General features: G+C 40.0%; 1 protein-coding gene across 1 annotated transcript; it reads left to right on the forward strand.

Moving 5' to 3' along the window:
* The first annotated feature begins 1,621 nt into the window (after positions 1 to 1,621).
* On the forward strand, positions 1,622 to 12,790 carry LOC136440964 (N-acetylglucosamine-6-sulfatase-like). The gene is made up of 13 exons (XM_066437177.1): positions 1,622 to 1,796; positions 2,415 to 2,474; positions 3,162 to 3,365; positions 4,089 to 4,154; positions 4,546 to 4,644; positions 5,275 to 5,445; positions 6,017 to 6,099; positions 6,275 to 6,393; positions 8,335 to 8,438; positions 9,208 to 9,306; positions 9,631 to 9,762; positions 10,520 to 10,630; positions 11,066 to 12,790. Exons 1-13 carry the CDS (start codon positions 1,650 to 1,652, stop codon positions 11,246 to 11,248), a joined length of 1,578 nt encoding a protein of 525 aa, XP_066293274.1. The 5' UTR covers positions 1,622 to 1,649; the 3' UTR covers positions 11,249 to 12,790.
* Positions 12,791 to 13,335: the final 545 nt, after the last annotated feature.

Here is a 13,335-nt window from a genome sequence, read left to right on the forward strand (position 1 = left end):
ACAATTTTACCGACTGTCGCAATAGACTTTTCTAATCGATAACTCCTTGCTCCAATCTTTGCAATTATATATATTTGTACCGCGTTTGCCGATTTTTAGCGCACCTTTTTAGTTAACTTGTCGAGGATTTTTGATAAAATTTGGTGCAGTTATCCGGCATTGATGACAATGCGCCGTGCAGATATGCGGAGTCATTAACAATGCAGTGAATGGGAACCGGTTTTAGCCTCCTTCGCAGACTTCCTATGACAGCGGCGTATATATGGGGGGGGGGGGGGGAGGTTCTCTAAAGGGAGTTGAGTAGCCAAGGGAGTTGTGTAGCCGAGGGACGGCCGCTGTTCATATCCATATGGAGGGGGTGGGGGGGGGGGTGGGGGGGTGGGGGAGGAGGTTCTCTAAAGGGAGTTGAGTAGCCAAGGGAGTTGTGTAGCCGAGGGACGGCCGCTGTTCATATCCATATGGATATGAACAGCGGTCGTCCCTCGGCTACACAACTCCCTGTGTCCCTCGGCTACACAACTCCCTTTAGAGAACCTCCCCCTCCCCCCTATATGTACGCCGCTGTCATAGGAAGTCTGCGAAGGAGGCTAAACCGGTTTGGGATTTTGGGATTTGGTGCAGTTTAACCCTTAAAGGGTAAGGGGAAAACCCTGTATAGGTACCCGTACCCGTATACCCGTATAGGTATACCGGTATACCCCTTTTGGAGCCCCAAAAAGCCAGGAAACACGCTCTGACGGCCGCCATATGGGGCACCCAGAACGTCTGTTTTTACGGTCTCCACATTGGTATAAGACACAAACAGTTAACTATAGTCGGTCAAAAAATAGCTGAACCATCATACTTTTCGATCTTTTGATTTCTATGAAGGACAGAGTTTTGGAAAATACGGAATTTGCGAAGTTCGTACGGAGCTCCTGTTGGAACATGCGAGCACCGATCTCAGAGACCTTTCAACTAAACCCGTTCTAAAAGGAAATAGAAAAAACACCCAAAGTATCAACCTTTCCGCTTTTTATTATCTTCAGATGCAATACTTATGATCTGTTTGGCTGGAGCTGCCAGTAATCCTGCGTAAAACCTACAGGAAACGCCATTCTCGATGCACAGAAGGTCCGCTCGAAGTGAAATGCTCAGTGATATTTATAAATAATCATTTCGCACAATAAAATGCCGTTGCCACGTGTCAGTCAGGACGTCAAGACGCGCTGAGCTGCAGCCTGTGACGGAGTTTTGTGGATTGATAGCGAACCAGAATCGGTGAACTGGTAAAGTGCAGGGCTCCAAAAGGGGTATACCGGTATACCTATACGTGTATACGGGTACGGGTACGGGTACCTATACAGGGTTTTCCCCTTACCCGCAGTGAAATGGAATATGCGTTTATCCGAGGTGCAATTAAGTGGCTTCTACTGTATAATGTATTTGCAAACTGTGATGTTTTCTGTTGTGACCTGTACTGAACTCAGTGGGTATGTGTGTGCAATAAAGGTCTTCATTCAATTCAATTATCAGCATCTCTGTGGGGCAATGCAACAGCACAAATGAACGAGTTTACGATGAACTTTACTTGCAGTACTTCAGTCAGCCGAAAAGCGTCTCTTTTCATCCTTCGGACTGTTCACTGACCTAGGTTCAAAGGTCAGCCTATGAACATGGCGGGAGAGATGATGGCTGGCGTTGGTGTGTCGCTGTTTTTGTGTTGCTTTGTCCTTGTCGCTCAAGGAACCGCCGTGTCACGGCCCAACATAGTCTTCATACTGACTGACGACCAAGATGTGGTACTTGAAGGAATGGTGAGAGCTGACGTTAAAGACATATCTTCACTTGTAGTGTGATATCTAACAGAACGGGTATCTCCCGGCAGATTCATGTACAGAATGTTGTCCAACCGGTTTAACTTAGTAGCTCACTACCTGCATCCTACCATGTTTAATCACTTCTTTGTGACTCAGGGGAGCAAAAGCTTTTGATTCCTTACAACAATGGATATGATGAAAACGAGATGTTCCTGTCAATAAGAATGTTTTCATCATTGACAGGATGTTCAGTCAAATAAGAAATTCCAGCACTATTGACAAGATTTTCCTATCAATGATTGTTGTTTTACACTATTAGCAGGATGATCCTGTCAATGATTTTATTCACTATTGACAAATGGTGTTCTGGTCAATAAGAATTTTTGGCACTATTGACAGGATATTCTATTATTTTATCAACACTAATTGACTAGCCTGAGCCATTGCACCAATTGCTTGTATGTTTAACGTTAATTATTCAAACTATTACTAAGGTATTCCTGTGTTTTCTGTCAATAAGACTTTTCCCACTGGTCACTGAAAGTATCAGTCTTTGTTAGTGTCATCAGTATTCAATACAGTAATTGATAACTGTTATGCCCTTTTCTTCCTCAGAGGGTGATGAACAGGACAAAAAGCCTGATAGGAGACATGGGTGCCACGTTTCCTAATATGGTAAGTAGTATTACCCACAGTCCCACATCCTATATAGCCTACCCCCTCCCATCCTCACCACTTTATCATAGTTTATGAAGTACACCTACAGTAGCCTGTAGTCCAGCCTTCTTTGCTTTAGTCCGCTCCTAACATCTGCTCCCTGGCAGACTTAAGATAAGAAGGCTGGACTCCAGGCTACACCTACAGCACACTGGTACCCAGCTCAGTTGAATAGATAACTTTTGATTGATTGATTTATTGATTAGGTTGGCCAACTACTCTCTCTTCGCAGCTAGGGGCTGAATTGTGAGGAGCTTACAATTGTCTGGAGCGACTGCCGTATGGCGCCCAGGCGACGTCAATACAAAAATTGTACCATGTGCGGCCATAAGACTGTAGGTTTTGAACCACTCACACCCGGAAAGGACCACTACTCTTTTCGATAAGTCTCCTCAAACACAGGACCTCCATTCAACGTTCTATCCGAGAGATGTCCCTAACCAAAGCTAGGTTCTCATTCACACCTGGGATTAAGTAGGGCATATCGGTGGTTTCGAACTTGGGACCTCTCGGTTCTGGGCGAAATGCCCTACTGACTGTGCCACACAATGCCACAACTTACAAAAAAACATTCTTATGCTTGATAGCTGACTATGATTTATCATTCTGCAGTGTTTTAAAGACTTTCTATGGTTGTTTGTCCAGTTTGTGAGCAGTCCGCTGTGTTGTCCCAGTCGCTCCAGTATCCTGACTGGTAAATATGTGCACAACCACCGGGCCGTTAACAACTCTGTAGATGGGGGCTGTGCCAGTAAGTCATGGCAGGACGGGCCGGAGAAAAGCACCTTTGCCACACAGGTGAAGACTGCAGGGTACAGGACCTTCTTCGCTGGGAAGTATCTTAATCAGGTATGATACAATAAATGTACTTACTTAAACTACTAGTATCAATAAGGAAAAGGTAAAACTAAAAGCAGTCATCCTTAACTGAGATGAAGCATGATGCTTTTTTCAAGTAGCTAGTACTAGTAGTCTAGTACAATGCAACTTTGTATGGCTCATGTACTAGTACCTAGTCAAGCAAACTGGGTCACCCCTACTCTCCTCGATAAGTGTGCTGGGTTCTTTTTACGGCATAGGTTTGACGCTAGTAAGGCTAATGCCTGAAGCTCCCTCATAAGTGACGGGGGTGCCAGCTTTAAGTCAACTTTTAAAATGAGGAATGCAATCCCTCACAACATGTCCAAGCTGTGGTCAAGCCTGGGATCAAACCCGGATCCACAGAATTTGATCCATATGGCTTAGTTTAAAGCAGTGGTTGTATTACCACTTGTTCCACAGGGATATTTCCAGACTCAAGCTAACTTCTGAAGTTTTTAAGGCTACAGATGAGGGGTACTGTAAATCATTTTTTCTCACATGGACTGAATTTTGTGGAAGAAGAGGAAAGAGGGTTTTCACAGTGTTTTTAGTACATGGTGGAAACAATTCTGTAATACAGTTAACTACGTAGTAATACATAGGAAACTCATATTCGCGGTGTGGTAAATTTTGCGGTGGAGGGGTCACCACGAAAATAGAACCACTGCAGACATTTCACGATTTACAGTATGTGTTTTTTATTTCCCACAGTATGGATTCCCGTCCACAGGAGGCCCTGGACACATCCCCCCAGGCTGGGACTGGTGGTTAGGACTGGTACTGCAGAACTCTCTTGCTTGTATTTTTGTAGTAACCATGGTTTTGAATATCATGGAAACCAAAGAAAAGAATTTACTAAAACCATGTTGCCTTTCATGAAAATTATGTTGATAGCAACAGCAAGTTTCTGTCCAATACACAAATTTTGTAGATACATATAGCATACAGAACAAATTGCTTCTTAAGTATTGAAAGTGAAATTAATTTTTTAGTGTTTAGGAACATAATTCAGACAGCAAAATAAGTACACATACATCATACAATGATTTTAACTTTGCTAACAAACATTAGGTTATACATGTAGGTGAAAATGTTTAATAATATACAATATTCTCAGTTCAATATGTTATGATATTCTCATAATGTATATTTTTCTCTCTCTTTGAAGATAGGGAACTCCCGTTACTACGATTATGCCTTGTCTGTCAACGGAACCAGGCAGAAACATGGGAAACTTTACAGCAAGGACTATCTGACCGATATCATTGTAAGATCACTGTAAAATATTTTACATTCATTTACTTTTGTGGTGGTTTTATTTTGTGGTAGGAGGGAAAAGAAGGTTTTAAGATTGCAGTTGAAACCTGCAGTACAGTAATATGTAATTGGAAATGCATATTGATGGTCTTATGGGAGGTCATCACAAATCTCTGAATCAAAATAAAACCACTGCAAAAGTTTTACAGTACCATGAAATAACTGTTACACTTAGATATGACTCACCAGGTTTAAATTATAGCTTGTCAGTTTAATGATAAAATATCTTAGTAATACCATGAGATGAGGTTAGGTACATGTACAGTACATGATTGTGCATTTTAGTATAGTGTAAGATACTGTCATGTATTACTAAATGTATCTATGCCAGCTGTGACTATAAAGTCCTCCAGGAATGTCTTTGAAGGAACCATTTTAAATGCCTTTTTTACCTTTTTCTTCTTTTTTGAAAAACCAGCATGCCATTTATGATTGCTGAAAATATGTCCACACTTTGTCACTATATCATGATGAAATGTTTTTATGGAGATCTACTCTGATAGTGTTTTGTAGATTGCTATTTATGTACATACATGTAGAAAGTGATGTTCAAGCTTAATGCAGTTTTCTTTATTTACAGAGGAATCAGTCCCTCCATTTCCTGGACAGTGTTGACGCATCACCCGACCCTTTCTTCATGATGTTGTCCACCCCTGCTGCACACTCGCCCTTTGACTCCGCTCCACAGTATGAAAAAGACTTTGTAGACTGGAAGGCACCTCGAGGAGGAAGCTATAACGTCCATGGGAAGGTAGACATAGTTGTTATACTCTTGTAATGTTAGATCTGTTTGGTAAGCAATTTTCTATGGCTACTTGTAAGTAGTGTGTGGCCTCACCAGTGTGGACCCGCTGCACAGAGCCGCCTATAAACATGTTGTAAAGACTAGCCAACTGCACCACTGTGTCAGAGAGCCCGCAGCATGCAATATACTATTTACTTGTAATATAGGGTGTAGATTTTATAAACTACATGTAATGTAGTATATAAAATCAGATGTGCTATCTTAAAGTATTCTTCACCAGAAGTTTTTAATAGAATAAGATCATTATGTATTATACAAGTGGTCCTCAGAAGGGAAGTTAAAGTCCTTGGTTACTTATTAGGTATATCATTGAAGAGATTCATCAGTCACGTGTGATCACAAGTTACTAGAATATACAACATAGATTCTAGTAACTCAATAGGTACATGTATACCTTTTATGACAGCTGTGTCAAAGACATTTTCACCAAATGCCAAGTTTATGAAGTTCATTAAGTTTTGAATTTTAAAAAATTATTTCTAATTTTATTTTATTTTTATTTTTCATCTTTACCAAGGACAAGCATTGGTTATTAAGGTTTGCACCAAGTCCCATGAAAGAGACTTCTGTGCAATATGCAGACAACATTTTTAGGAAAAGGTGATCTCTCTTTTTACTCACTTTAGTATAATTGTCATGAAATGTCTAGTTCAGTAACTTCAATTTTTCTTGGTTAAAGCCATATTTCTTTGCCACTTTCTGGTCAAGCTTTATTTTGTTTTGACAAAAAAAAAAAGAATGTAACAGTTATGTTTGATGCTTTTTTTCTCATTAGGATGAGGACACTCCTGTCTGTAGAGGATCTGGTTCAGGCAGTGGTGTCAAGACTAGAGGACAAAGGCCTTCTCTACAACACTTATGTCATCTTCTCTTCAGACAATGGATATCACTATGGTGAGATGCTTTACAAAGAGCTTTCTACTGGTAGAGATCAGGATCAGACCCCAATCAGGATCTCTACTTAGAACTGCCAATTGTATGATTTGAATAAATTGATTGTTCAGTACGAATTGCCGACTGTACTGGCAGACGTTGTGATCAAAGTCTCTGTTGAACTCTCATCACAATTTCTACAAGTGGGATCACAAATTCTGCCTGTTTGAAATCTCTACCCTGACATATACACGGCAAATAAAAGCCCACAAAGCCCACAAACAGTAAAATTCCACTGACACAGATCTGAAAAATTAGTAATAGTACATTAACCCTCATTAACATTAATCTGCCGTGTTCATTAAATCCACCACTTTGAAAACTGGGTTTTAGTGCAGCACTCCCCAGGTATGTACAGTTTAGATATACAGTCAAACCTGTATTAGCGGTCACCTTTGCATAGCGGCCACCTGCCCATAGTGGTCACTTTTTGTCGGTCCCTTGGATTTTTCCCATTGACATAAGCATTAAGAATTAGGCTATAGCGGCCACCTGTCCAACGCGGTCGCGGCCAGACGATTTTCGGTCCCGCGAGTACAGTAACACTGCCGATAACGGGCAATGTGCGCCGGTGGAAGCCGCATCGCGACCACACGCCGGGTTCAAAATCTTCCCTTTTTTATGCAGTTATCAAGTTTATGTGAACTCAACTTGACAGGATAATAATGATAAAGAAAACAAGAATGTTTTATCTTTGTTAGATTATCCATGGTTTGACGCGAACTGAAGTATTTCTTCACATGGCTTGCGTTTGTACATCGTAGCATATTTGACTATTTCTGTGCATTTGGACAGGGCAAAAATTACGGTAGTTTTTGGAAAATACAGCCCTCACATGTATCTGATGCGCTAAGTTCGCGAATTGTTTCAATATCGGACCAATATTTCCGTTTTCGCCGGGAATTCATCCGAAAATGTGCCCAAACACGATTTTCAAAATGGCGGAGCAGCATAAAGGTCATCGGAAGACAGCACTGTTGCGGAGGTAAAGTGTGTTAAATTTATTTTGCTGTAAACTATCACTGAGGATAATAACTTAACCAAAAGCCTCAAACTAAATATGGATAACATTACTATGATGTAAAATTTGGGCTGTTGCAATTTTCTTAACAGAAAAAAACCCTCAAAAGAGCGACCTTCCTCTCATTACCCTATTAGCATAATGGTAGAAGCCGATCGTGACAAGCAAACAACAACAGACAAGGAAAATTGTCGCCACGATTTTATGTTTGAAAACGGTCGAAAACTAACAGTAAGTGGCAACTGAGCAACATATATTTTGTTCTTAACTAACTAGGGGGCATTTTGCTGCGAAGGACTTAGTTTCATATGATTAAAACTCGTTGGTGACGCGTGTGCCTGCAGCGAAGCAGTCGCGAATGATCAAGAGTAGAGTATGGCGATGCTGGTCTGTTCAGACATGAAGCCCGAGCAAGCCATGGATTTTGGAGTTGGCAGATACAATAATTCTTTTTTCAAGCCCATAATAGAAGTAAAAGAACAAGAATCGAATTTCTAAAATATGCCTTACCTATGTTAATGTTTACATGTCATGTGTACTGTACGGTGAATAAAAAAAAATGTATCTCAGTGGGTACTGAAAACATGTGTCACTCGTGGTCAATTAATCGACATTTTCTCCATAGCGGCCACCTGTCCTTAGCGGCCAGTTTTGGCCAGTCCCTTGAGTGACCGCTATAGACAGGTTTGACTGTACATGTACAGGAGTGCATTATACTGGGGGATGTTGGGTTGGAGATCTGTTTGGATTCAGCTTTTCAGGGTGGCGGAATTATGTCAGAAGATCTCATATTTTTAAGTGTAAAGCTAAGCAATTTTCAAATACCAACTGTGTTCCAATATGAAACTACATCTGTGGTTGGATTTGATGTTTTCCTGCAGGTCAGTTCTCCTTACCTGAGGACAAGCGTCAGCTGTATGAGTTTGACATCAGGGTACCCCTCATGGTCAGGGGGCCCGGCATCAAGGCTGGACAAACTATCACTGTAAGGAGAAAACTCTCTTAACATCTTATGAGTTTCATCTGCTTGCATGAATATATTATTTATGATTGTGACGGGTGTAGAAAGATTATTATACAAGAGCAATATGTCTTTGGTGCCATTGTATATAGCCTTCAGTCTATATCTTCAGCTGTCTTCATCTTCAAATTTGTCAGCAATGTATGTTGGACAACTCAGCACCTTGACAACTAGATACGCTGTTTAAATCATGCTAGTGGCCTGCCCGAGAAACTGGCCCCTAGGGAAAGTGACCAAGTAGCACCATGCGTAGTTTGGTATCTACACGCTTTGCCGTCCAAAGGACGCCTAACTCTAACCCTAACCTCAAACTTAACCCCAATTCTAACTCAACCTTAACCCTAATTCTAACTTTGACTGTAGGACAAGGTTATAACATAAAACATAGGTCACCGTGGGCATAGTGCCTATAGTTTTCTTTATTTCTATTTTATTTTATTTTTATTCTATTCAAATTGCAACAGGCAATACATGACCACCCAGGCAGCAGTAGCTGATTTTGGGCGTCTAACACAGCACATACAATTACAATGTTGAAAACTACGCATATATACAAATAAGGTCACTAACGTACACAATGATTTGATAATGATAAAAATAATGCCTATAGTTTTCATGATTTGCTACATGTATATGGCAAGTTGTCCCGATATAGTGATACTGATAGCATCAGCCATAGAACTGAGAATCAATTCATGACATTTGTATGGCCTTCCTCCCCATGTGTCTGCAGGATCCAGTGATGAACATTGACTTGATGCCGACTATAATTGAGATGGCCAGAGGTAAAACACCTGCAGACGTAGATGGAAGGTCCCTCATGCCTCATCTGGTAGGGAAGTCTGCAACTGTTAACACATCATTAGCCATACTTCATGAATAAAAACATGTAATAATACTTTTTAATACTGAGAATTTATTGGTAATACTGCATATTTCAGTTAATGATATATAGTTATTAGTCATTTTGCATATATCTTTCTTACTATGACATATAATGCATAAGTTGTTATATCATTTCATGAATACAAGAAACAGTCACTCACTGTCCAGTGCGTCCAAAAGTATTTAGGACAACCTTTTTGGGAAAGATGGAAATATCCAGCATTTGCTAGCCAATGTCAGCCGTTCATTATGGTATTTTTTGCTGATGCAGCTGAGCACGCAGTTGGAGATGGAGACAGGTACTCCTGAATGGAGGTCGGACCTGTTAGTGGAACACCAGGGAGAGTGGGCCCTCCATGCCTGGCCAAAGTACAACTGTCCCCACTGGTGGACTATGGTTACTGTAAGTGGATCTTACAAAAGTAGGGCGGGGAGGAGTAAAGTGTTCAGCAGGAGTCACCTTTCCTTATAGTACTTGTATATCAATGTAGCCACCCGTTCCTACCAATGTTTATTCTTCAAATTCGCCTTGGTGAGACAGACTTTCAGCTTGATACGGTAACAATTGGTTATATTCAGAGTGTTGCCATCTTAAAATTTGTTTTTTCTGCCAATGAGATAGGCAGAAAGGAGAAGATTGAAACTAACTGTTTAGAATGTTAAACTTCAACTCTGCGAGGTGGTTTAGAGCCTCTATTTCGTCTTTGATATCCTCAGTTACGATGATGTATACAGTCACAGACATATATTAAGAGTATTAGATATATTTGACATTATGATAATACAGAATGCAGGTTATGGCGCAGTCAACTTCATCGTAGGCCGTCATAAGATTTTGATGCCCTATGATTTTTAAGCAGGCTATGACAGAATCAAAATCACCAACAATCCGAAGCAAGACAGCTGAATGTTGTATGACATACATGTATGCACGACTATCCCCTAATTTCCCTTAATTTGGGGTCGTACAATAATCGTACAATGAATGTGGTTTTGTCCTTTAAGTTAACTCAATTTGGCAACAGTATAGAGAACGTTAGAGTCTCTCACATCTGTTTTTGAAAGACTCTAGGTGTATGATTCAGCATGTGTAAAATGAGAAGTGTCTACAGAAACTTTATGTATTGAGTTTGTGGTAAACTCAGACTGTTCCTATCCAGGGCTGTGTGCCTGACTGTGTGTGTGAGGACTCCTACAACAACACCTACAGCTGTGTCAGGACACTGAGCAGCAGGGCCAACCTCATGTACTGTGAGTTCCAGGATGATGAGGTATGGATTTGAGACATCCAGGGTTTCCTCTTGTTTGGCTCTGTTTATTATTAACTGTAAATTCATTTAATTTCATGTCGACTTGATAATTTCTCTGTAGAAGGAGAAAGGAAGTTTTTGTGGTGTTTTAAGTTTGCTGTTGATCATGAAACAGTTCTGTAGTACAGTTACTGTAGAAATACATAGGCATATCTACGGTACCATGCATTCACTGCAGAAATCACAAAAATAATTAATGTACCTCTGCAAACATTTCAAGATTTACAGTGCTCGTTTGTTAACATCAACAGGAATTTTGATTACGGTTTAACTGACAAAAATAGAAGATTATCTTTTGCCATGAGATTTCTCTTAGTTTAGTAACATGATCTCAGATATCAGTTATATGTTGTTTTGTGTAGTCTACCTAGTTCTTTTGTTGTATTTCTTACTTAGAATTTCAAAGAGTTTTACAACCTGGAGAAAGATCCCCACCAGCTTAACAATGCAATCAACACCACGGACCCAAATATCCTGAAGTTTATGAGTGAGAGACTGAAGGAGCTTGTGGCATGTTCTGGAAAAACCTGCAATAGAAGTGAGCAAAACGGTAACGGTGACCTGAACTACAACACATGAGATGTGTTCTTGTCGATCTTGTTCGCATTTATTATGTTAAGAGGAGACTTACCAGTCTATATATTTCATGGAGCTTAATGCAAGGGCTTAGCTTATTAAGTTATAGGGAAGGCACATTTGTTTGACAATTCAATTCAATGTAATGTCCACATAGGCTGGGAGAATGCCAAATTGATTTAAAATTTGTACATTTCATAAAACACCAAAAAATCACAAGGACAATGCAAAAGAAGACATGCTATATAAAAATATAATCCATTGATTTTGCTAACTTAAAGGAAGATAAAAATAGTACATACATATGTATGTATGACTGTGTGTATTTACGTATCATGTGCAGTTGGTTGTATGCTTTAAGTGCAATATTTTTTTGTTCTGACTTGTTATATTTACCACATTTTGTATATTAGCCAAAGGCAGATGATAGAAGGTTGTTTTGCATGATACAATTTAATTGTGTCTTTATTCCCGTTGAAGAATATATTCAACATCATCATGTTTGCAATTTCCTTGGAATACAATGTGTATGTGAAAACTATGCAAACTATGCGACTATGTACACCATCTGTGCCTGTGCTAGTATAACACAGAAAAGAATTGACAACAAAATTGTTGTTAATCCTTTTGAGACAGGGAACAACAGATGATAATCCAGATAGTGAGTAAATGATTGTTAAGAGAACTGAAATAATAGCCATGCAATAAAAATACAGTCAAACCTGTACAAATGGCTAATCTGTGTTTACACAATCTCTTGCTGGTGGAGGTTTATGACTGCCTGCCCGAGAGGGGGCGGTATCCGTCGGGCCGGCTGCTAAGAGCGTGATTTAGTCAAGCTATACAAGTGACCACCTCTACATAAGGATGTTAAAAGTGTCTTAGAAAACCATATTGGCTCGTTATTCAGACTGGTTTAGACTGGTTTATTGAATGAAATATCTTCACAGCCAAAAAGGCTGAATTGCGAATGTCAGTACATCATATTAAGGCTAGTGTGCGATTTCCCATACATAACAAAATACAACATATTAAATCTCACTTTACATCAAAATCACCGCTGTGCATAAAATTTCAGTTACACCTTATAGTAAGGGACTGTTAGCATACCGCTTTGTATGTGCGGCTATGAGATCGAGTTTACTTGTTTGCCTTGTAACCCTCCCCGTCACTTCGCCCCTTTGGTGTGGGAGCCAATGATGGTACTTTGTTGTACTTGGTGTGGGAGCCAATGATGTTTTTTTTTTCCAAACTCAAGGCACAGCTTTTCTCCTCTGTTGTAGAGGACCTGTAGCTTTAGAGCTTTACAAGCCTGATCGTACGAGAGGTTGTGTCCCATAATGATTCTCGTTGCCCGTCGTTAAGTGAATTGATTTGTTTAGATTTTGCTGCGCGTGAACTGGGCCTTAGTTTGCCCTTGATTAAGGGTGATGTGCTATAAACAGAATACATACGTGACTCCATTCTTGATCAGTGTGAAAGATAACTAACGTTATTGAGATGATTTATGTGAAAATATCGTCACACATTAAAAAACAAAAACAGTCCCGCTTCATGCAGTTTTATTGCGATACAGAAAGGTTTCAGTTTGCAACTATTTTGGTTAGAAATGGCATCCAGATTCCTCTAAAGCGCTGCGTGCCATAACAACCGTATCAAGTTTAAGTAAATACACATTCTAAAGCATCAATCCACATTTTGAAGCCCTCAGTTTGCAACCAGAGTCGTCTACAACACCAGCATGCTATAATCAAAGTTCTAAAACTATGTTAGCTATTTTGAAATAAAAGTAAATCTACATTTTACAGCTATTGTATCAATCCACATTTTAAAGCGTCCAGTTTGCAACAGTTTCAGATTGTATTCAGGTTCCTTTAGGAAACCGTCATGCTATAATAGAAGTTCTAGTAAAATGTTAGCTATCCATCTAGACTGAAAGTAAATCCACATTTTATGTAGCATTCTCTTTTCTTTGGCAGTCCAGTCTCGGAAGACTATCTGTGCGCCTCTGGAGTTCTCTTGTGACTTCTAATGTGGCTTAAGAGTCCAGCTCTGGATCTGCACACCCTGTTGCACACACTGCATGAGTG

The sequence above is a fragment of the Branchiostoma lanceolatum genome, chromosome 1, assembly GCF_035083965.1.
Source record: "Branchiostoma lanceolatum isolate klBraLanc5 chromosome 1, klBraLanc5.hap2, whole genome shotgun sequence".
NCBI lineage: Eukaryota > Metazoa > Chordata > Leptocardii > Amphioxiformes > Branchiostomatidae > Branchiostoma > Branchiostoma lanceolatum.